Consider the following 27,819-nt stretch of genomic DNA (forward strand, 5'->3'; position numbering starts at 1 on the left):
TATAGTGTTTCACAATTGTTAAAGGTTATACTCCATTTATAGTTCTATAAAATATTGGCTATATTTCCTGTGCTGTACAATATATCCTTGCACCATATTTTATACATAATAGTTTGTTCATCTTAACTACATACTCCTATATTGTTCCCCCTCCCCTCTCCCTAACGGTAACCACTAGTTTGTTCTCTATATCTGTGACACTGCTTCTTTTTTGTTATATTCACTAGTTTTGTATGTTTTAGATTCCACATATAATTGACATCTTACAGTATTTGTCTTTTTCTGACTTATTTCACTTAGCATAATACCTTCCAAATCCATCCATATTGCTACAATTGGCAAAATATCATTCTTTTTAACTAAGTAGTATTCCAGTGTGTGTGTGTGTGTGTGTGTGTGTGTGTGTGTGTGTGTGTCTGTGTCTGTGTGTGTGTGTCTGTGTCTGTGTCTGTGTGCGTGTATTACCTGCCAGGCTCCGTCCATGGGATTCTCCAGGCAGGAATACTGGAGTGGGTTACCATGACCTCCTCCAGGGGCTCTTCTCAACCCAAGGATCAAACCCATGTCTCTTTACGTATCCTGCATTAATTAGCAAGTGGGTTCTTTACCACTATCACCGCCTGGGAAGTGTGTGTGTGTGTGTGTGTGTGTGTGTGTGTATGCGTGTATCTTTTCAAATGAATGTTTTTGGGTATATACCCAGCAGTGGAATTGCTGGGTAATATAGTAACTCTACTTTTTAGTTTTTTGAATTTTCCATACCATTTTCCACAGTGGCTATACCAATTTACATTTCTACTAACAGTGTATAAGTTTCCCTTTCTACACATACTTGCCAACATTAGTTATTTGTGTTCTTTTTTGATGATAGCCATTAGAACAGGTGTGAGGTGATATCTCACTGCTGTTTTGATTCACATTTAACTAAGGTCTGTCTAGTCAAAGCTATGGTTTTTCCAGTAGTCATGTATGGATGTGAGAGTTGGACTATAAAGAAAGCTGAGAGCTGAAAAATTGATGCTTTTGAACTGTGGTGTTGGAGAAGACTCTTGAGAGTCCCTTGGCTTGCAAGGAGATCCAACCAGTCCATCCTAAAGGAAATTAGTCCTGAATATTCATTGGAAGGACTGATGCTGAAGCTGAAACTCTGATACTTTGGCTACCTGATGTGAAGAACTGACTCCTCGGAAAAGACCCTGATGCTGGGAAAGATTGAAGGCAGGAGGAGAAGGGGGTGACAGAGGGTAAGGTGGTTGGATGGCATCACCAACTCGATGGACATGATTTTGAGTAAAGTCCGGGAGTTGGTGATGGACAGGGAGGCCTGGCGTGCTACAGTCCATGGGGTTGCAAAGAGTTGGACACGACTGAGCTACTGAACTGAACTGAATGATTAACAATATTGAATATCTTTTCATCTGCCTATTGGCCATCTGCATGTCCTCTTTAACCATAGCTTTGACTAGACTTAAAGCTCAACATTCAGAAAACTAAGATCATGGCATCTGGTCCCATCACTTCATGGCAAATAGATGGGGAAACAGTGGAAACAGTGTCAGACTATATTTTTGGGGGCTCCAAAATCACTGCAGATGGTGATTCCAGCCATGAAATTAAAAGACGCTTACTCATTGGAAGGAAAGTTATGACCAACCTAGATAGCATATTCAAAAGCAGAGACATTACTTTGCCAACAAAGGTCCGTCTAGTCAAGGCTATGGTTTTTCCAGTAGTCGTGTATGGATGTGAGAGTTGGACTGTGAAGAAAGCTGAGCGCGAAGAATTGATGCTTTTGAACTGTGGTATTGGAGAAGACTCTTGAGAGTCCCTTGGACTGCAAGGAGATCCAACCAGTCCATTCTAAAGGAGATCAGTCCTGGGTGTTCTTTGGAAGGAATGATGCTAAAGCTGAAACTCCAATACTTTGGCCACCTCATGCGAAGAGTTGACTCATTGGAAAAGACTCTGATGCTGGGAGGGATTGGGGGCAGGAGGAGAAGGGGACGACAGAGGATGAGATGGCTGGATGACATCACCAACTCGATGGACATGAGTTTGAGTGAACTCTGGGAGTTGGCCATGGACAGGGAGGCCTGGCGTGCTGCAATTCATGGGGTCGCAAAGAGTCGGACACGACTGAGCGACTGGACTGAACTGAACTGAACTGATGTCCTCTTTGGAAATATATTTACTCAGTTCTTCTGCCTATTTTTAAATTGGGCTATTTTTTGATGTTTAATTGTTTGAGTTATTTATATATGATGGATATTAACCCCTTATTGGGCTTCCCTGGTGGCTCAGATGGTAAAGCGTCTACATGTGATGCGGGAGACCTGGGTTCGATCCCTGGGTTGGAATCCCCTATTGGTCACATAATTTGCAAATATTTTCTTCTCTTCATTAGGTTGTATTTTAATTTTGTCAATGGTTTCCTTTACTATGCAAAAGCTTGTAAGTATCATTAGGTCTCATTTGTTTATTTTTGCTTTTATTTCCTTTGCTTTAGGAAACAGATCCAAAGAAAAATATTGCTACAATTTATGTTAGAGAGTATTCTGCCTGTTTTCCTCTAGGAGCTTTTTGGTTTCTGATCTTACATCCATTTTGAGTCTATTTTGTATATGGTGGTGGTGGTGGTGTTCAGTTGCTCAGTCATGTCTGACTCTCTGACCCCACGGACTGTGGCATGCCAGGTTTCCCTGTCCTTCACTATCTTCCGGAGTTTGCTCAGACTCAAGGCTATTGAGTTGGTGAGGCTATCGAATCATCTCATCCTCTGTCACCCTCTTCTCCTGCCCTCAGTCTTTCCCAGCATCAGGGTCATTTCTAATGAGTCAACGCTTTGCATCAGGTGCCCAAAGTATTGGAGCTTCAGCTTCAGCATCAGTCCTTCCAATGAATATTCAGGGTTGATTTCCTTTAGGATTGACTGGTTTGATCTCCTTGCAGCCCAAGGGACTCTCAGGAGTCTTCTCCAACACCGTAGTTCAACGACATCAGTTCTTCAGTGCTTAGCTTTCTTTATGGTTCTCACACAACTCTCACATCTGTACATGTGACTACTGGAAAAACCATAGCTTTGATGATGTAAGACCTTTGTCAGCAAAGTGATGACAAACACTGTCTATTTTTAACATGCTGTCTACGTTTGTCATAGCTTTTCTTCCAAGGAGAAAGCGTCTTAATTTCATGGATTTCATAGCTGCAGTCACCTGCAGAGTTAGGGGCCAGAAAAGCAAACAGTTACAGATTAGCAACAATTGCCATAAAAACTAGGAATGTTCAGGCCTGCTCACTGTTCTCTTTTTCTTCTTCATTCTCAGAAAAGTGAAAGAAAAACTCATTCCTCTTTTTCCTTTTCACTGCAACAGGAGTCGTTCATAGAGGAAATTGTGTAAGGAATGGGAGGGAATTTCCTACTGGTCCAGTGGTTTGTTACTTTCCCTGTCCCTTCCCTGGGCTCTGGTGCTCCAGTGGCGCTTTCCTTCGTTGGGGAATTTAGATCCTGCAGGCTGCATGGTGTGGCCATTTAAAAAAATAAAAGGAATGGGAGTGGACTCTGTCAAAGTGCTGTCCAATAGAATGTTTCTGTAGTGATGCAAACGTTCTATATTTGTGCTGTCCAATTAAGTGTTTAAAAAATATTAAATATGCACATAAAACAGTCAGAAAGGCCGTAAACTAAACTGCCACAAGGCTTTTCTCTGGAGAGCTAAAACATACTGGCTTTGGAATACGGGCCTAGAGTAGCTACTTACTCTCCATACCCATGCTTCCTTACGTTTAAAAAAATAATATTTTTTTTTTTGTTTGTTTGTTTGCAAAAAGTTGAACAGTTACTTGTGAGACCACCTGTTGCGCCGCTAGGATTGGAGGAGATTCACAGTGTGTTCCATGCGAATGCCCGCCCCCTGCCCCCCGCCCAGCCCCAGCACAGAAGACGCAAATGGTGCTCTTCCCAGCCACGCCCCAGCTGTAAGGAAAGTGTCTCCGAGAGCCTCTTGAGAGGCTCGCGCCTTTCCCTAAGAAAAGTTCCTTACATTCATCAGCTTCAGCGTTCAGATATTTTGAAAATGACCTTAGACCATTACAGTGTTAACGTTGTCTTTGTTGTTACTAATGAAGAACAAAAGCAGAATAGGCAGAGACAGCATCACCACCTAACGGCCTGCAGAAATATCCTCCCCCCACTCCTCCCACACACCCCTGGTCTTTACACCACCCAGTCACCATGTGAAGGAAGAGCAAGTTTTGTCAGAAATGGCTTTAGGCTCCCTACCTGGTCTGTGTTGAGCTTACTCTTCTAGTCCCTAGGGCCTGGCCAGCAGTAGGGTCAGGAGAATCTGCGGTCAAGCCCAAAGTAGAGATAACGAAGTTGTGTTTCCTTTGTCAGTGGTGTGGTTCATCAAAGAGCTGATTGGGGCAGCATCCACGAGAAGATATGTCAGCTCCTGATTCCCCTGCGCACCTCCATGCCCTTCTACAACTCGGAGGAAGAACGGCAGCATGGCCTGCAGCAGCTGCAGCAGCGGCAGGTAGGGCCTGTGGGACGCTGCAGGTTTAAGTCAGGGGTGCAGCACAGCGGCCCCAGTGAAAGGAGGGACTGTGCAAGGCCACTGAACTGCAACCTCTGAAGGCAGAGGTGTGGTTTTATGTCTTTATGCCCTCAGTTCCGTTCAGTCAGTTCTCTGCAAATTTGCTGAATCACTGCAGTATTAGCTTCCTAGAGCTGCTGCCATAACCAAGTACCACAGATGGGGGCCTTGAACAACAGAAATTTATTTTCTCACAGTTCTGGAGGCTGGAAGTCCAAGACCAATGGTAGGTTGTCAGCAGGGTTGATTTCTTCTGAGGCCTCTCCCCTTGGCTTGCAGACGGCCGCCTTCTTGCTGTGTCCTCCTGTGGTCTTTCCTCTGTGTGCACACATCCCTGGGGTCCAAATTTCCTCCCCTAATAAAGCCGCCACTAGATTGGATTAGGTGATACCCCATTACCTCATTTTAATTTGATTGCCTCTTTAAAAAGCCCTATCTCCAAATGCAGGCCCATTCATAAGGCTTCATCATATGAATTTTGGGGACTTCTCTGGTGGTCCAGTTGTTAAGACTTTGCCTCTCAGTACAGGAGGTACATGTTCCATCCCTGGTCAGGGAACTAAGTTCCTGCATGCCTCATGGCCAAAAAACCAAAATGTAAAACAGAAGCAATATTGTAACAAATTCAATAAAGGCTATAAAAATGGTCCACATCAACAACAACAAAAATCTTTATAAATCTTATGAATTTTGGGGTTACAAAATTCAGCCATAGCTCCCTAACATGCTAAGTATGTGATAAGAGCCTAGGCACATAGTAGAAGGTCAAGAAATGATGTATGAATATACTAGTTAATAAATAAAGGAGATTGAGAAAATTATTATTATGGCATTGATAGCATCTCAGTTATTCTGAAAAAATAATGCTTTATAAGCCATAAATCTCAAAAGATTCATTGATTTTAGTATAGTGACACCTTGAGAGCGGCTTTAGAATGATGAAGAGTCAAAGTTATTTCTAATATTAGCTAAGCAGGATAATTACAGAAGGAAAAATATGTTTGTCTCAAAATTAACTCAGAAAGGCAGAAAGTTTTAAACTGTCCCGAAACATTACAGTTTTGCTAAACTAAAATTTTATTAAGAACATAATAATATTCATTTAATAATTTTATATTGAGCACTCATTCATGCCAAGTACTGACCTATGATGAAAAGATCCTTGTCCCTGGACCTTGGATCGTCACAGGAACTCACAGTCCAGAGTTTTCCTTTCTAATCACCTATTTTGGGTCTCAAGTCCACCTCAATGTGGTCAGGCTCACTATGGGCTCTTGACCAGGTTGTTAGGTGTTGCCCTTATCTCCAGGGATACCTATAGCCACCATTACCTTTTACCCTTAGATGTCTCAGATAGCCTCATTTTTTCTTCCACAGAAGCATTTGATTGAACTCTGTTACACTGTTGCCCAGAAATATATCTTTGAAGGAAAACATGAAGATGCTGTCCCGGCAGCTTTGCACTCTCTTCGCTTTCGCATGAATGTGCACGGCCTGAGTTCAGTTGAGCTAGTGCCTGCTTACTTGCTGTTGGCTGAAGCCAGTCTTGGTAAGTGAAGCTGACTAGAGACCCCCTGGAACCAGTAAGAAGTGCTATATTGAGTCATGATGGTGGTGGTTTAGTAAATAAGTCCTGCCCAACTCTTGCGACCCCATGAACTGAAGCCCACCTGTGGGCTACAGAGACTACAGAACTGTAGTCTCCTCTGTCCATGGGATTTTCCAGGCAAGAATACTGGAGTGGGTTGCCATTTCCTTTTCCAGAGAATCTTCCCAACCCAGAGATCAAATCCACATCTTCTGCATTGCAGGCAATCTCCTGCATTGTAGGCGGATTCTTTACTGCTGAGCCACCAGGTAAGTCCATATTGGGTCATATTAATGGCCAAAATGTCCAGCTCTGGCAATGGCACCAAGACACATTTTGTGGAAGAACGGGATTGCTGTAAAGTTTGGCACAAGGTGGGGAAGGAGATGTCATGGACTTTTGGTTATAACTGACTCATATCCATGCTAGCTGGCCTTAGCAAAAGGAGGAAATTTATTAGGACACTAAGTGTCCTAAAGGAAGGGAGGCTTTGTGAGATACTAAACTCTGAATGCTATAAGAAGCCAAGGTTAGTGTTGTTTCTCTCTCTTGGGTCTTGTCTCTGTTTCTCTCTGCATTCTGCTTTATTTTCCATCTCTACAGACAAGCTTTTTCTACCCTCTGCTTACACAGAAGACAGCTACCTCAAAATATCATATGTAGCTGAATTTACATTGAATTTACACATCCTCCAGGTTCAAGGTGGGTAACAGAAACTAATTAGCATCTAATTTCCAATGTTAAATTCCTGAAAAAAAGAATCGTGTTGACTCAGCTCGAGTGTGGTATCCATCTGTATCTACCTTTGTGTTGGAGTCACACAGTTCAGACAAAATTAGGAACCTGCTCCTACTGACGGGAGAGGCAATTCTGAGAGCAGCGAGCACAGACTTAGCAGACAGCACACAGGGCGGTTACTACAAGAGGGGAATTAGCGTTTTCAAGGGGGATGAACATTTTTGAGCATCTACAGCATTTTAGGTACTGTTTGGTTGTTCAGTCGCTAAGTCTTGTTTCCGATTCTTTGTGACCTCATGGACTGTGGCATGCCGGGCTCCTCTGTCCTCCACTATCTCCCCAAGTTTGCTCAGCTTCATGTCCACTGAGTTGGTGATGCTATCTAACCATCTCATCCTCTGCTGCCCTCTTCTCCTTTTGCCTTCAATACTGTACTACTGTTTTGTATATCTCAGCAGCCATTATTATTTTTTTTTTTAAACTTTTAAAAAAGTAAAACAGTTGGAAATACTATAAAGGACTTTCCCCCTAGGCTATCTGAGAGTAAGCTGCGTACCTGACGCCCTATGTACCTTGACTACTTCAGTGTGCATTTCCTACAAAGATGTCTCCTTCATAACCACAGTACAGTCATTATTGACGATTGTCTACTAAGCAGACCCCATTCAGCTTTTTCCAATTGTCTCAATCACATTTTTATAGCAAAAGGACAGAGCCCAGAATCACAGTCTCATTTTGTTGCCTCGGCTCTTTAGTCTCCTTCATTCTGGAATAGTTTCTCAAGCTTTCCTTGATGTTTACCATGTTGACACTTTTCAAGATTAAAGGCCAATTATTTTATAATATGTCCTTCAATTTGAGTTTTTCTGACATTTCTCCATGACTGGACTCAGGTGATATGTCTTTGGCAGGAATATCACAGAAGTGACGCTGTATTCTTCTCATCTCATCCTAGAAGTTGGCACATGTTTTTAGTTTGTTCCATTATTGATGATGTTCAAGTTACTTTATTAAGGTGGTATCTGTCAGGCTTCTCTGTAAAGTTAATCTTTCCTCTCTTTGCAATCGATAAGTTATAGAGAGGTATTTGAAACTATATAAATATCCCATTCCTCAGCAAACTTTCAGTGAATATTTATATCACCATGGACCTTTGTTTTCCTATTTTATTTAATGGGTTACAATCCATTAGTATCTTTAATTTGATGTTCAAACTGTCCTTGATTTGGCAAGTGGCAGCCCATCACACTGGCTTCTGTGTTTCCTTGACACATCCCCATTGTTCTCTTTCTTTCTTTCTTGTTTGTTTTTTTGGGAGGTTGTGTGTGTGCGTGTGTGTGGCTGTGAGGCTTGCAGGATCTTAGTTCCCTGACCAGAGATAGAACCTGTGCCCTCAGCAGAGAAAGCATAGAATCCATTAGCACTGAAAAGTCAAAGTGAAAGTGTTAGTTGCTCAGCAGTGTCCGATTCTTTGCAACCCATGGACTGTAGCTCACCCGGCTCCTTTATCATAGGGTTTTTCAGGCAAGAGTATTGGAGTGGGTTGCCATGCCTTTCTCCAGGGGATCTTCCTGACCCAGGAACTGAATCAGGGTCTCCTGCATTGCAGGCAGATTCTTTACCGTCTGAGCCATCAGAGAAGTCCCCCATTAGCACTGAACCACTGAACTGCCAGGGAATTCCCTCCCCATTGTTCTTTGATCACTTTTCCTGCTTTCTGGAACCTATCTGCAAGGAGCCCTGATTTCTTTTAGTGGAAAATGGAATTTAGAAGCCACGAATTGTGCACTAGACATACTCATTGCTAGTGAGGTATGGCTATTCCCAGGCTTCTCAGTGGACAGAATTAGGAAATATATGTATGATAATGTGTATATGAATTGATGCTTTTAAACTGTGGTGTTGGAGAGGACTCTTGCGAGTCCCTTGGACTGCAAGGAGATCCAACCAGTCCATCCTAAAGGAGATCAATCCTGGGTGTTCACTAGAAGGACTGATGCTGGAGCTCAAACTCCAGTAATTTGACCACCTCATGCAAAGAGCTGACTCATTAGAAAAGACCCTGATGCTGGGAGGGATTGGGGGTAGGAGGAGAAGGGGACGACAGAGGATGAGATGGCTGGATGGCATCACTGACTCGATGCACATGAGTTTGGGTAAACTCCGGGAGCTGGTGATAGACAGGGAGGCCTGGCGTGCTGTGGTTCATGCGGTTGCAAAGAGTCGGACACGACTGAGCGACTGAACTGAACTGAATGTGTACATGTATATACACATTATTTCTAAATTTCTTTATCTCTCTCTCTCTACGTCTGTTTCTATACATGATCTTGGGTCCCTAGGACTACATTTAAATCCACAGGGTTCAATCTCATTTTCTCCCATTTTATATTTGTAGTTCTCCTCTCTGATGGTGAGAATGTTGGCTTCCATTTTCACTGACGTATCTATATATTTAATCTGTTACCCTGTATGAGTTAACCTCCCATTTCTAATCCTATTCTTTCCCCTTCAGATGCCCTCTTCTCCTTTTGTGGGCTCTGACTCCTTATTCTGGGATGCCTCTTCTGCATGGACCCCCTCCTCACTGGTTTGCACTCTGACTCTTCATCCCAGGCCACTTAGCTGCAAAAATACCCTTTTTACCCTGCTTTGGTCCGACTCCCCATTCTGGCCTGTCCCTCCTCCATAAGTAGTGGAAGACCGCTGGACAAGGAAGTACAGCTTAGGCTCTGTTTATCTCTGACACTGACTAGCTATGGAATATTGGAAAGGTCACCCTAGCCTAAATCCTATCATCTCTCATCTGAATTTCTCCCTGCCAACTGGCCTCCGCAATCTTCCCTGGCTGCCCTCTAATCTGGTCTCTAAACAAAATGTGACCAACTCACTCCAATAAATAAAGACCAAGTTCCTAAAGCAACCTATGAGCCCATGCTTGGTCCAGCCTTTATGAATTCTCTCACCTCACCTCTCATCTTCTCTCTCCCTTTCGGCTGTGTTGGCCTTCTCTCGTTGGCACTTCGATGCTTCCTTGTTCTGGAAGGTTCTTCTCTAGCTACTCTCCCCACTTCTCCTCCCCTCCCCCTCACCTGACTAACTCCTATTCATCCTTCAGGCTCAGCTTGAGTCACCACTCCCGTCTAGAACCCTTTCCCAAGCTCCTAGACTGAGTCGATTCTCTTTTTTTGTGTATGCAGTTAGAAACATCTTTCTTTTTTCTGGGCACTTACCTTGATAATAATTATACATTTGTTGATGGGGCTTCCATGGTGGCTCAGCGGTAAAGAATCTGCCTGCCAATGCAGGAGATGCGAGGTTGATCCCTGGGTTGGAAAGATCCCCTGGAGAAGGAAATGGTGGCCCATCCCATTTTTCTTGCCTGGGAAATCCCATGGAGAGAGAAACCTGGCGGGCTACAGTGTATGGGGTTGCAAGAGAATCTGACACGACTTAGCAATTAAACACGAACAACATTGTTGATGAGCTTATTTAATTCAAGTCCCTCTCCTGCGATCGACCATAAGTTCAGGGAGAACTGGGGCTGTGTATATTCTTACTCTGGAGAAGGCAATGAGTACTCCAGTACTCTTTCTTGCCTGGAAAATCCCATGGACGGAGGAGCCTGGTAGGCTGCAGTCCATGGGGTTGCGAAGAGTCGGACACGACTGAGCGACTTCACTTTCACTTTTCACTTTCATGCATTGGAGAAGGAAATGGTAACCCACTCCAGCATTCTTGCCTGGAGAATCCCAGGGACGGCGGAGCCTGGCGGGCTGCCGTCTATGGGGTCGCACAGAGTCGGACATGACTGAAGCGACTTAGCAGCAGCAGCATATTCTTACTCATCATAGTGTCTTTACATCCAGAACAGTACTTAGTGTAGAGAAGGCACTCAGAAACCCTCTCACAGGACCTGACACCTAAATGGGAACTATGTAAGCATTTGTTGAACCTGAGTCGTCTTCACAGGACTGTTTTGAGGATTAAATGAATTTGTGTGTCATGAACATGAAAGTGCTTTGCAAGCAGGAAAGTGCTGTCTAGATGGAAGGTTTCATTATAACTCCCACCATTACTGATTTATAACCTTGCCAACCTTTTTGAAAGTCTAAATAAATCATGTGCCCCCCACCCCCTACATTCCTCTCCCATCTTAGAAATTCCTCCAGACTGGAGTGGAAAAATTATAGGCATTCGTCTTTTTTTAAGTAAAACTTTGGAATTTTAACCCTCTGGAAAATGACATTTTTAGTAATACTTCAAAGAGGAGCCACTTTATTCATCTTCTCTCACTCTAGTCAGCACTTTGGAACTGGGAGAACCTAGGTTTAAATTTCACCTCCTCACTAGTCGTGGGATCCCAGTCATCGAGCTTTTTCTTACCTTAGGGCTCTCTTACACATTGCCTGGAATGCTTGTTTCTCCCTCTTACATGGCTGATTCCGTTCAACCTTCAGGCATCTGCTTAAACACCACCTTCTCAGAGATGTCTCCTGTAATCATCCAAAGTAGGTTTCTCCCTGCCTTTTTTTTTTTTTTTTTTGTACATGAATGTCCACAGCCACTTTATTCATAACAGGCAAAAACTGGAAACCACCCAGCTGTCCCTCGGTGGGTAAATGCGCATCAAACTGTGGCACATCCATACAGTGGAAAGCTAGGCAGCAATAAAGAGGAATCGACTGGTGAAACACTCAGCAACCGAGGTGGATCACCAGAATCTTAAAGGGAAAGGGAAAGTGAAAGTGAAGTCGCTCAGTCGTGTCCGACTCTTTGCGACCCCGTGGACTATAGCCCACCAGGCTCCTCCGTCCATGGGATTCTCCAGGCAAGAATACTGGAGTGGGTTGCCATTTCCTTCTCCACTCCCTGCCTTTTTTGATAACTGTACACTACTGAAGCGACTTAGCAGCAGCAGCAACAGCTGTTCATTTCCTTCCTAGCGCTTCACTTTTTGTTTCTTTATTGTGTAATGATTTCACTGGACGGTAAACTCCTTAAGGTCAGGACTGCAGCATGCAATGAGCGTCTGGCAGACTGGTAGACACTGGACAGATCTGATGAACTTAGATTAACTGAAGGCATGCAGTTTCCTCCTCTGATATTTCTTTTGCAGGGTTGTTTGCAGATGTAATCACAGATGCAGGTGGCCTCGCCTGGTGGAAGGCTAGTGGAAGGCATAGTGTAAGGCAGGCCCTCATTAAATGCTGATTCCTTTTTCTTCCCCTGGGCGCTTCCCAGCCACACCTTTGAATTATTCGTGACTTTTATTCTGGGCTTCTTTACTTTCAGCACCAAGTCCTGCAAAATCTTCCACATAATATATCTTGGATCTCCACAACCCAATGTAAGCCTGCTGACTCCCCCTTGAGACAAGTACCACTGTTCCTTAACTGGCCATCCTTTCTCTCTCTACTGTGTATGCTCTGCAAATTGCCCTGTAGGATAGTCTCCCTTCCTGATGTCTCTGTTACCTCCACTCTATCCCTGCACCTCTCTAGGTAAGCACTGTATGGAGGAGGGCATGCCTGAGCTCACCCACTCATGGGTCACAGTCTTAATTCCGACCTGCTTGTCACAGCTTGATCTGCTCACCTCATTATATCCTGCTCTCTGAATTTGCAGCCTTGTCCTTTTTTTTTTCTCGCACATACCCTTTTTCCTTTGGTACTGATCCTTGTTTAAATGTGGTTCAGCTTGGCCTAGGGGCCTTCTTTTTCCAGCAATATCTCCGTAAATGAGAACTGGACATGAAATATTTAAATTTTCGATAGATATCAATACCGTCTACCAATTTTTTCCTGAGCTTAAACATCTTAGCTAGATTTCCCAGGTGGCTCAGTGAAGAATCTGCCTGCCACTGCAGGAGACACAGGTTCAATCCCTGGGCTGAGAAGATCCCCAGGCGGAGGAAATGGCAAGCCACTCCAGTATTCTTGCCTGGAAAGTCCCATGGACAGGGGAGCCTGGCGAACTATAGTCCATGGGATCCCAAAGAGTCGGGCATGACTTAATGACTGAGTACATATGTACGCAAACATCTTAGCCAGGAGTCATTTGCTTCTTTAAATTTGAGAAAGCCTCAGTCTAAAGCTCTTAATTTTTAGACAAAATCCAGTTGGAAAATGTGACTTGTCTATTTAATTAACATGAGCCAGGATCCTGGGCCAAGACTTCTCGATTCTAATGTTTTCCAATTTTAGTGTGAGCATCACTCAGGCAAAATTACTTGCTGCTTCTTGTTGACTGCTTCTTCCTCACCTCTCCTCCAGTAATTCAGTGCCGTATGATTACGACTAGAATAAAGCAGTGCTTACATATGAAGTATGCCTGGGAGGAAGTGCCAAGAACAGAAGGTTGACTTTGGAGGGGTCTGGGTCCTCATCTTCCGACCCTTTACTGATACCATTTCTCCTGCAGCTTTCAGCACATGGAATACTTCATTCCATGTGAGGTCGTGCCTCCTGCTCTGCAGATGCCCTCAGAGTAGTTTTCTGTTCGGTTCTCACAATCTCCCTAGGAGGCAAGCAGGAGGTAGGCAGGAAACTGTTATATATCTTTACAGCTAAACAAAAAGGTTTAGGTGTCGAGAATATCTGACTATCAGAAATAAAGGTGACTTTCACTTAACCATGTGACATGGTTAACCACCAAAATCATTCTAGCTCCTAAATGTCTTTTTTTATTTTCTCCATCCTTATTCACTGCCTTAGTTCTGGCTTCAAGTACTTGCTGGAACTATTTCAAAAGTCTTTGGATGAGTGTTTTACTCTTCCTCTTCCCCTCTGATCTCTCCTCCACACAGTTCCAGAGGATTCTTCTAAATCTAAATCCAGTTCTTTCTCCCTTTCTGAAATTTCTCTAATTTTTATCCCCATGCAGCAAGCTCCTTGGCATGACTTACTAAGCCCTCCATGATCTGTGCCCTGCCTGCCTCTTTACTCATTCCCTGCCACTCGATCCCTTATACTCTGTGCTCTGGCTTCACAGAAAAACGTATAATTCTCTAAACACAGCATACTACTTCATATCTCTAGGCTTTGCGTATGTGTTCATTCTGCCTGGGATGCCCTCTTTTCTTTATCTGGAAAACATAATCATCTTCCAAGCCTAGCTTAGACTTTTCTATCTTAGCTTGGTTGGTATAAAAAATACCATAGACTGGATGACTTAAACAAACATTTATTTCTCACGGTTCTAGAGGCTACAAGTTCAAGATCAAGGTGCCAGCAGAGCTGGCATCTGGTAAGAATCCAATTCCTAACTTGCTGACAGCTGCCTTCTCTTGGTGTATCTTCACAAGGCCAAAAGCGAGATCATCTCTCTCATGTCTCTTCTTGTAAGCGCACTAATCCCATTTATGAGGGCTCTACCCTCATAATCGAATTAACTCCCAGAGGCTCAACTTCCAATTACCATCTCACTGGGGATTAGAGCTCCAATATATGAATTTTGAGGAGACACAAACATTCAGTCCAAAGCGCTGACCATGCCTCTCTCCACTCCATTGTCCCCCTCTACCCTACCCATAGAATTAAACACTTCCCTGGTGGCTCAGTGGTAAAGAATCCATCTGCCAATGCAGGGGATGCAAGAGATGTGTGTTTGATCGCTGGGTTGGAAAGATCCTCTGGAGAAGGAAATGGCAACCCACTATGGTATTCTTGCCTGGGAAATTTCATGGACCTAGAAGACTGGTGGGCTATAGTCCATGGGGTCAAAAAAGAGTCAGACACAACTTAGTGACTAAACAATTTTGTTCTACTTGAAAACCTTATAATGTTACTATGATTGCATTTATACTATATTAGGAATATACTACAGATATTATGAATATACTAGTATATATTACAAATATAATAATGTACTTATTTACACTATGAGCAAACCTAGTAGTGGTGATGGAATTCCAGCTGAGCTATTTCAAATCCTAAAAAATGATGCTGTTAAAGTGATGCACTCAATATGTCAGCAAATTTGGAAAACTCAGCAGTGGCTACAGGACTGGAAAAGGTCAGTTTTCATTCTAACCCCAAAGAAAGGCAGTGCCAAAGAATGTTCAAACTACCACAAAATTTCACTCATCTTACAACTAGCAAAGTAATGCTCAAAATTCTCCAAGCGAGGCTTTGACAGTACGTGAACAAGAACTTCCAGAAGTTCAAGCTGGATTTAGAAAAGGCAGAGGAACCAGAAATCAAACTGCCAACACCCACTGGATCATAGAAAAACCAAGAGAATTCCAGAAAAACATCTATTTCTGCTTCATTATGCTAAAGCATTTGACTGTGTGGATCAGAAAGAACTGTGCAAAATTGTTAAAAAAGATGAGAATACCAGACCACCTTACCTGCCTCCTAAGAAACTTGTATGCAGGTCAAGAAGCAACAGTTAGAACTGGTCATTGAACAATGGACTGATTCCAAATTGGGAAAATAGTATGTCAAGGCTAGATTATGGCACCCTGCTTATTTAACTTATAAGCAGAGTACATCATGTGAAATGCCAGGCTAGATGAAACACAAGCTAGAATAAAGATTTCTGGGAGAAATAACCTCATATATGCAGATGACACCACCCTTATGGCAGAAAACGAAGAACTAAAGAGCCTCTTGACAAAGGTGAAAGAAGAGAGTGAAAAAGCTGGCTTAAAACTCAACATTTAAAACACTAAGATCATGGCATCTGGTCCCATCACTTCATGGCAAATACAAAGGGGAACAATGGAAACAGTGACAGACTTTATTTTCCTGGGCTCCAAAATCACTTCAGATGGTGACTGCAGCCATGAAATTAGAAGATGCTTGCTCCTTGGAAGAAAAGCTGTGACCAACCTAGACAGCATATTAAAAAGCAGAGGCATTGCCTTGCCAACAATGGTCTGCTTGGTCAAAGCTATGGTTTTTCCAGTAGTCATGTATGAATGTGAGAGTTGGACCATAAAGAAGGCTGAGCATTGAAGAATTTTTGCTTTTGAACTGTGTGTGGTGTTGGAGAAGACTCTCGAGAGTCCCTTGGACTGCAAGGAGATCAAACCAGTCAATCCTAAAGGAAATCAGTCCTGAATATTCATTGGAAGGACTGATGCTGAAGCTGAAGCTCCAAAACTTTGGCCACCTGATGTGAAGAGCTGACTCATTAGAAAAGACCCTGATGCTGGGAAAGACTGAAGGCAGGAGGAGAAGGGGACAACAGAGGAGAAGATGGTTGGATGGCATCACTGACTCACTGGACATGAGTTTGAGCAAACTCTGAAAGATGGTAAAGGACAGGGAAGCCTTGCATGCTGCAGTCCATGGGGTCACAAAGAGTTGGACACGACTGAGCGACTGAACAACAACAATGAATATTCTTGTTTCCATGTCACTCATTCGTTCCCTGTAAAATTTCATCCTTGAATTCCTATCACTTCACACAAGGCACATGGAAGGTATTGAATATGAATATACATATATTTTAAAATTGAGATATAGTCCATGTACCATAAAATTCACCCTTCTAAAGTACCATTCTGTAGCTTTAGTATATTCACAAGATTGTGCAACCATTATCACATCTAATGCAGGAACATTTTTGTTACCCCAAAATGAAACCCAATACCATCGGCAGTCACACCTCAGTCCCCATGCCTACAGTCCCTGTTTTTGCTGTTCAGTTGCTCAGTCATGTCCTACCCTCTGCGACCCCATGAACTGCAGCATGCCAGGCTTCCCTGTCCTTCACTATCTCCTGGAGTTTTCTCACACTCACGTCCATTGAGTGGGTGATGCCATCCAATCATCTCATCCTCTGTCGTCCCCTTCTCCTCCTGCCTTCAATCTTTCCCAGCATCAGGGTCTTTTCCAATTAGGCGGCTCTTCACATCTGGTGGCCAAAATATTGGAGTACAGTCCCTGGCCAGTTACTAATCCACTTTCTGTCGCTATGAATTTACCTATTCTAGAAATTTCACATTAATGGAATCGTACAATATGTGGCTTTTTGTCTCTGACTTCTTTCACTCAGTACAGTATTTTCAAGGTTCATCTGTGTTGTAGTATGTATCAGTGCTTCATTCCTTTTGTGCCTGAATGATATGCCACTCACAAATATGGAAAGACCATATTTTGTATATTTACGCACCAGTTGGTGGACATTTAAATTCTATATTTTGGCTATTATGAATCGGCTGCTAAAAACATTCAGGTACAGGTTTTTTGTGTCAATCAGTATTTTAAGTCAATGAGTAAATGAGTGAATGGGTGATGACTCATCTTTCAACATGTGTTCTCTGGCCAGGATATGAATTACAATCTTTATTTCTTTTGGGCAGGTCTGGGCCGGGTCGTCCAGGCTGAGGAATATCTATCCCAAGCTCAGTGGACAGTCCTCAAATCAACCGAATGTAGTTATGCCATCCACTCCTTACTGCATCGGAACCTGGGACTTCTCTACATGGCTAAGGAAAACTACGAGGAAGCCCGCTATCATCTGGCCAATGATGTAAACAAGCTAAATTACGACACCTGAATGTATCTGCGAACACCTCTGTTTGGTTGTTGTTTATTGCTGTTTTCTTTTTACTGAGCGTTTCTCTGAAACTTTCTGTTTCCAACTATTTGTTTGGTGGACTATTAGCAAGAACACAATTCTAACAACCTGAGTTCAGAACTTTCTACTTTTTGTCTGTACATCCTTGCCCACATCACATCACTTCCCAACCCTCAGTTGCCCTGAGGATGATGAAGGGAGGCAGAAGAGCATCCTGATTAAGATGCTTTATGGGCTTTCCTTCTCATTCTAGTGGTGTCTTTTCACCAGGCACATAGACTTGGATAAATTATTTCACGTCATTCATCATCTATAAGACAGAAACCATAAACTAGTCTCTGCCTCATTGGGTCCAAACACAAAGAAATTGCAGAGATGAATAAGACAGCAGGTCATTTGGCTGTCTTATTATTTTTGGCTATTATTTTGCAGTACTTTGTGCAGTACTTTGGCTATTATTTTTATAAGTAACATCAACATCTTTTCTTCAGAGTGTGGTAATTACATTTAAATGACCTGACGTTGTGTGAAGGTGATTTGTAAACTATAGAACTCTGTACAGTTTAGACAGGATGATGAGGGTGATGATTGAGCTGTTCTTCCAAAGGTTTCTATTAGGATTTCAATATTGGACCATATCGGGACTTCCCCGGTGGCACTAGTGGTAAAGAACCCACCTGCCAATGCAGGAGACGTAAGAGACACGAATTCAATCCCTGGGTCAGGAAGATCCCCTGGAGGAGGGCGTGGCAAGCCATTCTAGTATTCTTGCCTGGAGAATCCCATGGACACAGGAGTGTGGTGAACTACAGTCCATAGGGTCACAAAGAGTTGGACATGACTGAAGCAACTTAGCACAGCACAGCACAGCACATGGGACAATATTACCAGAGAGGAGTTCCTGAGCCTGAAATCTGGATGAGGTTGGGGTGAGACTGCAGTCTCAATGAAGGCTGAGTCTTTCTTGAGCCTCTCCATTGGGCAGCCTTCCCTCTGGTTGCCTGCCACTGAACGATGTCCCTAAATTTGCTGGAAACCTTGCTATGTTGGTTATTCTCCATATCCCCTTACCCCAGATCCATTCTTTGCTCTACTCAGCCCTGGAAGGCTGACCTTTATGGACTGTAGAACCTGGACTTCACTGCTCTCTGGCCTCAGTTGCGTCTGGGGAGTGAGAGGCATGGCAGAGGAGGTTCTGAGGAGACAGAGGGTGAGGTATTTACTCTCTGCTGCCTTTCTGCACCAGTGCACTTCTGGCAAAGGAAGTGCTCCTCGTAGCCACAGCTCCCATCAGGTAGCCTTCATCTGCAGCTCTCTTTCTGGCCCTGGTAGCCCTGCTTTCTCCCCTGGTTTTCTCAGGAGTTTGGACCGTACCAGTCTCTTACTGTAACAGTCTCAATAGCACAGTCCCCAGTGCTTGACTAACTCTCATTGGTTCCTTACCCCTTCCACATCTCTGGAGGTAAACCCTTTATTAAACCGTCCTCAGGGGATACTTGTAAGGGCACCATCTACTTCCACCTAGGAGCTTGACTCATGCACTTCTTCATTTGTGTTTCCTCTCTATACTCTACAACCTCCAACAAATCAAGCAGAAGCACATTCTGTCTTGAGCTGGACCACACAGCTAGCATTAGATCAAGCTCAGATTCCTCAGCCTAAGTTTAAAAAAAAAAAAACCAAATTATTGATACATACCATAAAATTCAATGGTATGTACAATTAAGTGTACAATTCAATGATTTCTTAATAAACTTATAAAGTTGTGTAACCATCAACATAATCCAGTGTTCACCCTTAAAGAGAGCCCTCATGTCCATTTGCAACCATTTCTCATGCCCCTTCCTATCCCTCTAGATTTACCTTTAATATACATATTTAGCCGTCTCTGGGGTCGCACAGAGTCGGACACGACTGAAGCGACTTAGCAGCAGCAGCAGCAGCAGCATACACATTTAATATAAACAACGATATGTGATCTTTTGCATCTAACTTCTTTCACTTAGCATAGTTATTTTGAGCTTCACCCATGTTGTTGTGTATATATCAACACTTCATTTATCTTATAGTTGACTCTCATGTAGATATACCACAATTACCCTTCACCAGTTGATGGACATTGGGGTTGTTTCCATCTTTTGCCTATTATAAATAATACTGATTATGAGCATTTGTATATAAGTCTTTGTGTGAAGAAAGTGAAAGTCGCTCAGTTGTGTCTGACTCTTTGCAACCCCATGGACTATACAGTCCCTGGAATTCTCCAGGCCAAAATACTGGAGTGGGTAGCCTTTCCCTTCTCCAGGGGATCTTCCCAACCCAGGGATCAAGCCCAGGTCTCCCACATTGCAGATGGATTCTTTACCAGCTGAGCCACAAGGGAAGCCCAAGAATACTGGAGTGGGTAGCCTATCCCTTCTCCAGTGGATCTCTCGACCCAGGAATCAAACTGGGGTCTCCTGCATTGCAGGTGGATTCTTTACCAACTGAGCTATCAGGGAATGTTTTTATTTCTGTTGGATATATGCCTAAGAATAGAATTTCTGGGTCAATAAACTATGGTGATTAAACTATGTTTAATTTTTTGAGGACTGGCAAACTGTCCTCCACAGAGGCCTCATCATTTTATATTCCCACCAGCAATGGACAAGAGGATTCCATTTTTGCCATATCTTTGCCAGTATATGTGATTTTCTGTCTTTTTAATTAGAGCCGTTATTGTGTGTGTAAAGATGTAGCTCATTGTGGGTTTTATTTTGCATTTCCTCAGTGACTAATCACACTGAGCATTATTTCACGTACTTATTAGTCATTGGTATATCTTTTTGGTGACATGTCTGTTCAGATCCTTTGCCCATTTTTAAATGAGGTGTTGTAAAAATTCTCTATAGACTCTGGATACACGTCCTTTATCAGACATATGATTTACAAAGAAAACTCAAGCACTCTCTTTCTTCCTTCTGCTATAGATTTATTTTGCCAGTTGTGCATTTGGAACAGAGCACATCAGGGCCTCAGGCGGCTACTTCCACCTGGCTAATATCTTCAATGGCCTTAAAAAGTTGGACCTGGCAGACACATTGTACACCAAGGTGAGTTGGGAATACGGGAGCTAAGCCTTGATACTTAGGCCTTATATCTTGAACCTGGTGTCAGACCATTCATGAGAAATTCGAGACACAGACAGAATGAAGTGACTGGCCCAAGGTCACAAAGCTTAATACATGATATATTCCACTTCTCTTTCTTTGTTTCTCCTCTACCGGAATAGTTTAGTCCTTAGCATTCATAGAGCAGTGAGCAAATAACAAATTATGGGTCAATAAGAACAAAACCCCTCCAAACAGACTGCCATATACTCTGTCATAGGGTTTCCCTGTAGCTCAAATGGTAAAGAATCTGCCTGCAATGCAGGAGACCAGGGCTTGATCCCTGGGTCGGGAAGATCCTCTGGAGAAGGGAATGGCAATCCACTCCAGTATTCCTGGAGAATCCCATGGACAGAGAAGCCTGGCAGGCTACAGTCCGTGGGGTCGCAGAGAGTCAAACACGACTGAGCAACTAACACACACACACACATACTGTCATATCCCTAGCAGCAAGCTAAGGTGGTCATGTTGAAGTGTGGGATAGAGGAGATTAGGTTTTTAAGCAAAATTGATTGTGGGAAGGTCCTGTGAAGGGATCAAAGAACATGAAAGCACTTTAAAATGTCCATCTTTACCTGTGAAAGATTTAAAACTGTTTCCAATATATTAAAATGTTGGTTATGTTCATATACACCTTACTTAGCAAATAACCATTTTTGCATGTGGTATAGGCTCTCATGCTGCTGCTGCTAAGTCGCTTCAGTCGTGTCCGACTCTGTGCGACCCCACAGACGGCAGCCCACCAGGCTCCCCCATCCCTGGGATTCTCCAGGCAAAAGTACTGGAGTGAGGTGCCATCGCCTTCTCCGAGGCTCTCATGCAGTGACTGTTTATTCATATTTTACACCCACTTCTGAGGACGAGGCATTGTGATGTAGCTGAAAAAAAAAAGAGCTCTGGAATCAGGCAGACTTGAATTTAAACCTTGGCTGTGCCACATAGCAGCTCTTACCAAGAGTCAAGTGTGATCTTAACTTTTCTGAGCCTCAGTTTAATTATCTATGAATTGGGAGTAATAAGAATAAGACTTCAGTTGGGATGTTGGGAGGATGTAAAGGAAGTTGTATGTGCTCAACATATGGCAGTCATTTTTTTAAAGAATATATTTAAACCTTATTTTGTAAATTAATTTTTATTGGAGTATAGTTGGTTTACAATATTATGTTCGTTTCTGCTGTACAGCAAAGTGAATCAGCTATATGTATACATATATCCCCTTTTTTTGGATTTCCTGCCCATTTAAGTCACCACAGTGCGTTGAGTAGAATTCCTTCTGCTATGCATAGGTTCTCATTAGTTATCTATTTTACACATGTATGAGTGGGTTGAGTCATGTGTGCTCAGGTGTTGAGTCATGTCTGACTCTGCAACGCCATGAACTATAGCCCACCAGTCTTCTCTATCCATGGGATTATCCCAGCAAGAATACTGGGGTGGGTTGCCCTTTCCGCCTCCAGGGTATCTTCGCAACCCAAGGATTGAACCCGGGTCTCCTGCAGCTCCTGCATTGGCAGGTGGATTTCTTCACCACCTAAACCACCATCCTCCAGGGGATCTCCCTGACTCAGAAATCAAAACCATGTCTCCTGAATTGGCAGGCGGGTTCTTTACCATTAGCGCCACCTGGGAAGCCCATGGATGCTGCTGCTGCTGCTGCTAAGTCGCTTCAATCGTGTCCGACTTTGTGCGACCCCATGGACTGCAGCCTACTAGGCTCCTCTGTCCATGGGATTTTCCAGGCAAGAGTACTGGAGTGGGATGCCATCGCCTTCATGGGTGATGCTAGGGACCTGAATTTTTCACAACACAGGCCAAATCTCTTTGATTTCTTTGTCTCAGTTTGCACATCTGCAAAATAGGGAAGATGGCATGGATGCGCCCCATGACAGGGACAGCTGCTCTCCCTCTGAGGGGCAAAGTCTATGGATCAGAAGAGGTGAAGTCGCTGCTCTGCTTCCTAGGAAGAGCTGCCACTTCCCATTTAGGTCACCACAGAGCACTGAGTAGAGTTGCCTCTGCTGTATAGCAGGTTCTCATTAGTTATCTATTTTAAACATGTGTGAGTGCATGCTCAGGCGAACCACCATAGTAGTGTATATGTCAATCCTAATCTCCCAGTTCATCCCATCCTCTTTCTCCTCTTGGTATTCATACATACATGGCAGCTGTTATAATTAGACCCCACCAGGGCTGTCCCCAGATCAACCTGCCATGTGCCCTTCGCAGCCCAGCATTTGTCACACTTACCTTGGGCAAGCACCTTTGGGCTCCTAGGGCTCCCCCTGCCTCCAGGCACAATGAAATGGGGAGTCTGTAGATGGTCAGAAAGCCTGGCCAGAGGTTCTGCCCTCTCAAATGGCTGGTTCAATGGCTAAAGTCCAGCCTGCTTGTCTGATTACCATCTCCTTTCCCAACAGGTCTCTGAGATCTGGAACAAATATTTGAACGATCACTATCAAGTCCTCTCACAGGCTCGCATCCAACAAATAGATCTACTGGGCAAACGATTTGAGACTGACACTGGCTTGGGTAAGTGGCAATTCTTCCTGGGAAACAGAGCAGTGACTTCATTTCTTCTGATCCATAGACTTTGCCCCTCAGAGGGAGAGCAGCTGTCCCTGTCGTGGGCTGCATCCGTGCCATCTTCCCTATTTTGCAGATGGGCAAACTGAGACAGAGGAATCAAAGAGATTTGGCCAATGTTGTGAAAAATTCAGGTCGCTAGCATTACCGGTGGGCTGCCGTCTCTGGGGTTGCACAGAGTCGGACACGACTGAAGCGACTTAGCAGCAGCAGCAGCAGCAGCAGCACCCATGGGCTCCCCAGGCGGCATTAGTGGTAAAGGACCTGCCTGCCAATTCAGGGGACGTGGGTTTGATTCCTGAGTCAGGAAGATCCCCTGGAGGAACGCATGGCAACCCACTCCAGTATTCTTGCCTGGAGAATCCCATGGACAGAGGAGCCTGGTGGGCTACAGTCCATAGGGTCGCACAGAGTCAGATACAACTGGAGTGACTTAACACATCACAGCACCACAGCATCACACACAGTCTTTCCAGTGGGGTTAATGAGGGACAGATTTGGAAGGAAAGAAAACCCTGCTAGAACCCCCTGAGATTTTTGCACAGCATCCATTTTTTTTTATGTGTTATCCTCCCAGGACACATGAGTGTCCACACAGAAGTCCAATTGCTCATTTGTTCTGGAGCCTCATCCTCTTCCTTTACTGGACTGTGAGCTTCTCAGTGGCATGGTGGATTCTGAGTCATCTCTGTATCCTCAGCTCAGCAAAGAGCTGAGGACTGAACACAGCACCGTTCCTTCTGAGATCATAAAAATTGATGCAGGATCTAGTTTCTGCTCAAAAGAGACAAACAGTGTAGTGAGTGAGACAGAAACTATGTGGAAGAAAAGAACTTCAACAAGTACAAATTATATTACAAGGTGAGTCCCAGAATGAAGAAATGAGGACAGTTGGATGGTTTTGAAAAAGGAAGACTTCTTGGAGGAGAAGTTTTGAGCTAAGCTTCAAAAAATTCATAACTTTATTGACTTTTCTCTCATTATAAAAGTGGTTCATGTTAAAGCATAAAACTTGAAAATCATAGCTATCCAAGGAGTGTCAACTTTAACATTATAGTGTATGTCTTTTCTGTCTTTTTCTCTTAGCTTAGCCTCACGTGGGGAAAGCGGAAATGTTGTTGCTTAAGCATCTTTGGATTTGGGGAAGAAGAATTAAGATTCTGTGGCTGCCAGAAGCCTGTCTCCCTCCTCTTGATGTAGAGTGGAAACTGAATTGAACCCAAGGAATCACACCAGGACAAATTCCCTGTACTGGGGGGCCTGAGAAATCTAGGACTCTGAAAGAAAGCAAGCTAAGCAACTCAGGGACCTGTAGGAATGAAGTTTTTTTTTTTCTTTCAGTTTACTCTGATGATGGCACATTGGACAAAGCTGGTGAACTGCCTGAAGGCCGAGTGCCCTAACTGCTCAGTGCTTATCCCTGCGGGTAGACACCGCTGCCCCAGGGTCTGCTTCCTCTTTTCTCCCTTTCTTTCCATTGCAGATGAAGCCCAGGAAGCAGAAGCTATTCAGATCCTGACTTCAATCTTGAACATTCGAGAATCTACATCTAACAAAGCCCCCCAAAAAACGATCTTTGTTCTCAAAATTCTGTTCATGCTTTACTTCCTGATGATGAATTCTTCAAAGGCAAGTTCCCCTAGAAAAGCAGCAAGTCTAAAACAGAGGGAGAAATTCCTCTGGTTGGATTCAGCTGTTTTGTCCAGCTGCACTAGCTTTTGTCCGCAGAGTAAGCCCTTACTCCAAAAAAGTTCAGACACTCATGACATTTCCCCTGTGTTAAGTCCAACTGCACAATGAAAACAAGATTGCCTTCTTCCTTCAAGGGGACCACCCTAGGGTCACAGAGGTAAACTGAGGCTGGGCAGTGCTGGGAGGCCTGCAGGAAAGAAGGGCTCTGGGGAGTTCTTGGGGAAATGGAGCAGTCACTCTAACTACACAGTGATAGTGAGTTCCCTGCTGCTGGAGGGATCCAGGCAGAAACAATTCCAAAGGTAATCATTTTTGAGTGCTTATTACAAGCCAGTCACTAGCCTAAGTACTTTACATGAAGTATCACATGTCATTCTCATATCAACCTTACAAAGTAAGTCTTTTATCATCCCCACTTTACAGGTAAGGAACTGAGGCACAGAATGGGTCCGTTATTTGCCAAATTTCTTATAGAGTAAGTGGCAAATCTCAGGTTTCTTGATTTATTGATTGATCCACTCATTCAACAATTTATTGAACTTCTGCCATGTGCAAAGGATGGTTCTGGAGACTGAGGGTACAGTGGTGAACCACCAGCCAAGTTGCCTATTTCCATGGGACTTATGCTCTTCTGGAGGAGGGGAAGTCACAATAAACAAACACATAAATGTGTAATATAGTTTCAGAGAGAAAAGCTGTACAAAGAAAAACAAAGCAGGCAAGAGGAAAGAGGAGAGAGGGTTGGTTGGAGGAGGCAATTTTGTGCAGGTGACATGGGAAAAGTTAAGATGTCCTTCCCCTGTTCCCTTCCTGCCTTCCTTCCTTCATTCTTTCCAATTGGTCTGCAAACTTTTACTAAGCACCTACTGTACACCAGGGCCTGGAGGAGTTCCGGATCAGAGGGTTACAACAGAGATAACAAAGCCTGGGGCGCTGCGGGAGCATGAAGGAGGGACAGCCACCCCGTGTGGGATGGAGGTGAGCGGGGTCAGGGCACAGAGAAGCATTTTCATTGCATTTCCAGGTTTACTGTGGACAAAACCTCTGCATTTCAGGGTCCCATTTTCTACTCAAAGAAGTCATTCCTCCAAGGTATTTTAAGGATGTTAGATCTGCAAGAGGTTCTTAGAAGAAAGGGCCACCTCTGTCTACTCAGATTGGTACCTTGCTTCCTTCAGGTCTGGAATCAGCTATCTGCTCTTGAATAAGGCTTTCCCTGTCCTCTGTCTGAAATGACAACCCCCATTGGACACGACTGAAGCGACTTAGCAGCAGCAGCAGTAGCAGCATTGCCATCGCTAATGCTTTCTGTCCTCCTGCCTGCTTTAGTTTTTTCTCTTAGCATGAATCACTATTTAAGACACCATCATATTCTACTTATTTGTCTTGTTTATTGCCTCTCTCTCCTGCTATATAGTAAATTTCACAAGGTTAGGAATTTCTGCCTATAGTCACAGTCTCTGAAACACAGTAGCCATTCAATAAATGTTTATTGAAAGAAAGGAGGGAATGGGGAAAGGAAGGCAGAGAGGGAGGAAAGAAGGGAAGGTAGCAAGGAAGGAAAGATGAGCTGGAGTCTGTCTCAAGATGTCCTGTGAAACTTCTGTCTAAATCAAGACTCTGGGCCACCCGGACCCCCCAGATGGCAATTTACTGGTGGCACCTCTCACCTCTATGCCTCTCAGTGTTGGTTCAAAGGGCCCTGAGATGGAGAAAAGAGACTTTGTCCACTATAAACTCAGAAATTCAGCATCCAGATTGTCCTGTTCCCTGACCTCTCTCACCCTCATCCCACACGTGAGGCTAGCTAGGAAGACCTAGTTCATATGTTCACAAGTTTTCACAAAGAGCTCAGTGGGTGGTGTGAGAAGTTGAAGGATCCTTGCCCGTGTTTCTGGGGCTGAGCAGAGATGGGGCTTCCAATATAATACTTTTCTGTGACAATTTCCTTTTGTCTCTGCAATTCTCTTTCAGGCAGAGGAATATGCCTTGAGAGCCCTCCATCTAGCCAAAAAACAGAAGCTGAGTGTCCAGGAACAAAACACCATTCAGGACTTACTAAATCTCATCTCAGTTGAGGAAGCTCAACCCATTACTTAGTGACCCATGAGCTGTGCTCAATCAGGGATGATTGAGCATCTCATATATTTCAGCCTTGCATAGGGGCAGTGAGGTGCTATGAATTGCTGAAGTACCCACCCCATTCCCCTGGGACTGCATTCGTAGCTGTGTTTTTATTGTTATACAGCATATGTTGGGGGAATGTAGAGCTTTTGGCACAGAGATCAGTAAAACTCTTGTTTATTATGACTTTGTACAACTTTGAATAATGTGCTGTCAGTTCACTAACAAGGTATTCATAATTAAACTGCAAATAGTTTATCCTATTTCTCAGAGGTCTCCCAGTGATTCATGCTTCATAGCTCTTTGCCAAAGAAAGGGGTAGGGATTAGAGCTATATTGGAGTAAAGTTCCTCTATTCTGCTGTAATTAAGTTAGCATTAATTTGAGGTAGATTGTGATTAAAATGCCCATTATGATTCCTAGAGCAATCACTAAGAAGATTACTCTAAAAATAGTTAAAATCAACAAAGAAATTAAAATGGCACACTAGAAAAGATCCACTTAATGGAAAAGCAGGCAGTAAAGGAGGAATGGAGGAACAAAAAGGATGTGTGACACATAGAAAGGAAATTGCAAAATGCAGACCTAAATTGTAGGTCTTGGGCAGATAAGGCCCATGGGGCCTTTCAAGGAGCTCCAGTATAGATGGGTTAAATTACCCTTTCAAGCTGGTGTCTCTTTCCTCAGAGAGTTATTTGAAGTGGATGCGAGTCATCTCTACTTTCTAGGGCAGAAGTACTCTGGAAGGTCTCCTGTGATGTCGGGGACAGAGTGCAGGCACTGGAGCAGACATGCCTGGTTCAAATCCTAGCTTCCT

General features: G+C 43.7%; 1 protein-coding gene across 6 annotated transcripts in view; it reads left to right on the forward strand.

The window, feature by feature from the left end:
* ZMYND12 (zinc finger MYND-type containing 12) overlaps positions 1–27,265 on the forward strand; it is a 34,731-nt gene extending 7,466 nt beyond the window's left edge. For 2 of the 6 annotated variants that reach the window (XM_070786732.1, XM_070786731.1), the window contains exons 2-8: positions 4,394–4,535; positions 5,973–6,144; positions 17,237–17,406; positions 20,424–20,546; positions 23,021–23,132; positions 24,670–24,819; positions 26,857–27,265. In XM_070786732.1, the coding sequence (XP_070642833.1) occupies positions 4,473–4,535; positions 5,973–6,144; positions 17,237–17,406; positions 20,424–20,546; positions 23,021–23,132; positions 24,670–24,819; positions 26,857–26,978 (912 nt within the window). In that variant the 5' untranslated portion in view covers positions 4,394–4,472 and the 3' untranslated portion in view covers positions 26,979–27,265. The other 4 variants (XM_070786734.1, XM_070786733.1, XR_011565925.1 and 1 more) reach the window with 3 other exon arrangements.
* The last annotated feature ends 554 nt before the right edge of the window (positions 27,266–27,819 follow it).

Source organism: Bos indicus, chromosome 3 (assembly GCF_029378745.1).
Source record: "Bos indicus isolate NIAB-ARS_2022 breed Sahiwal x Tharparkar chromosome 3, NIAB-ARS_B.indTharparkar_mat_pri_1.0, whole genome shotgun sequence".
Classification (NCBI taxonomy): domain Eukaryota; kingdom Metazoa; phylum Chordata; class Mammalia; order Artiodactyla; family Bovidae; genus Bos; species Bos indicus.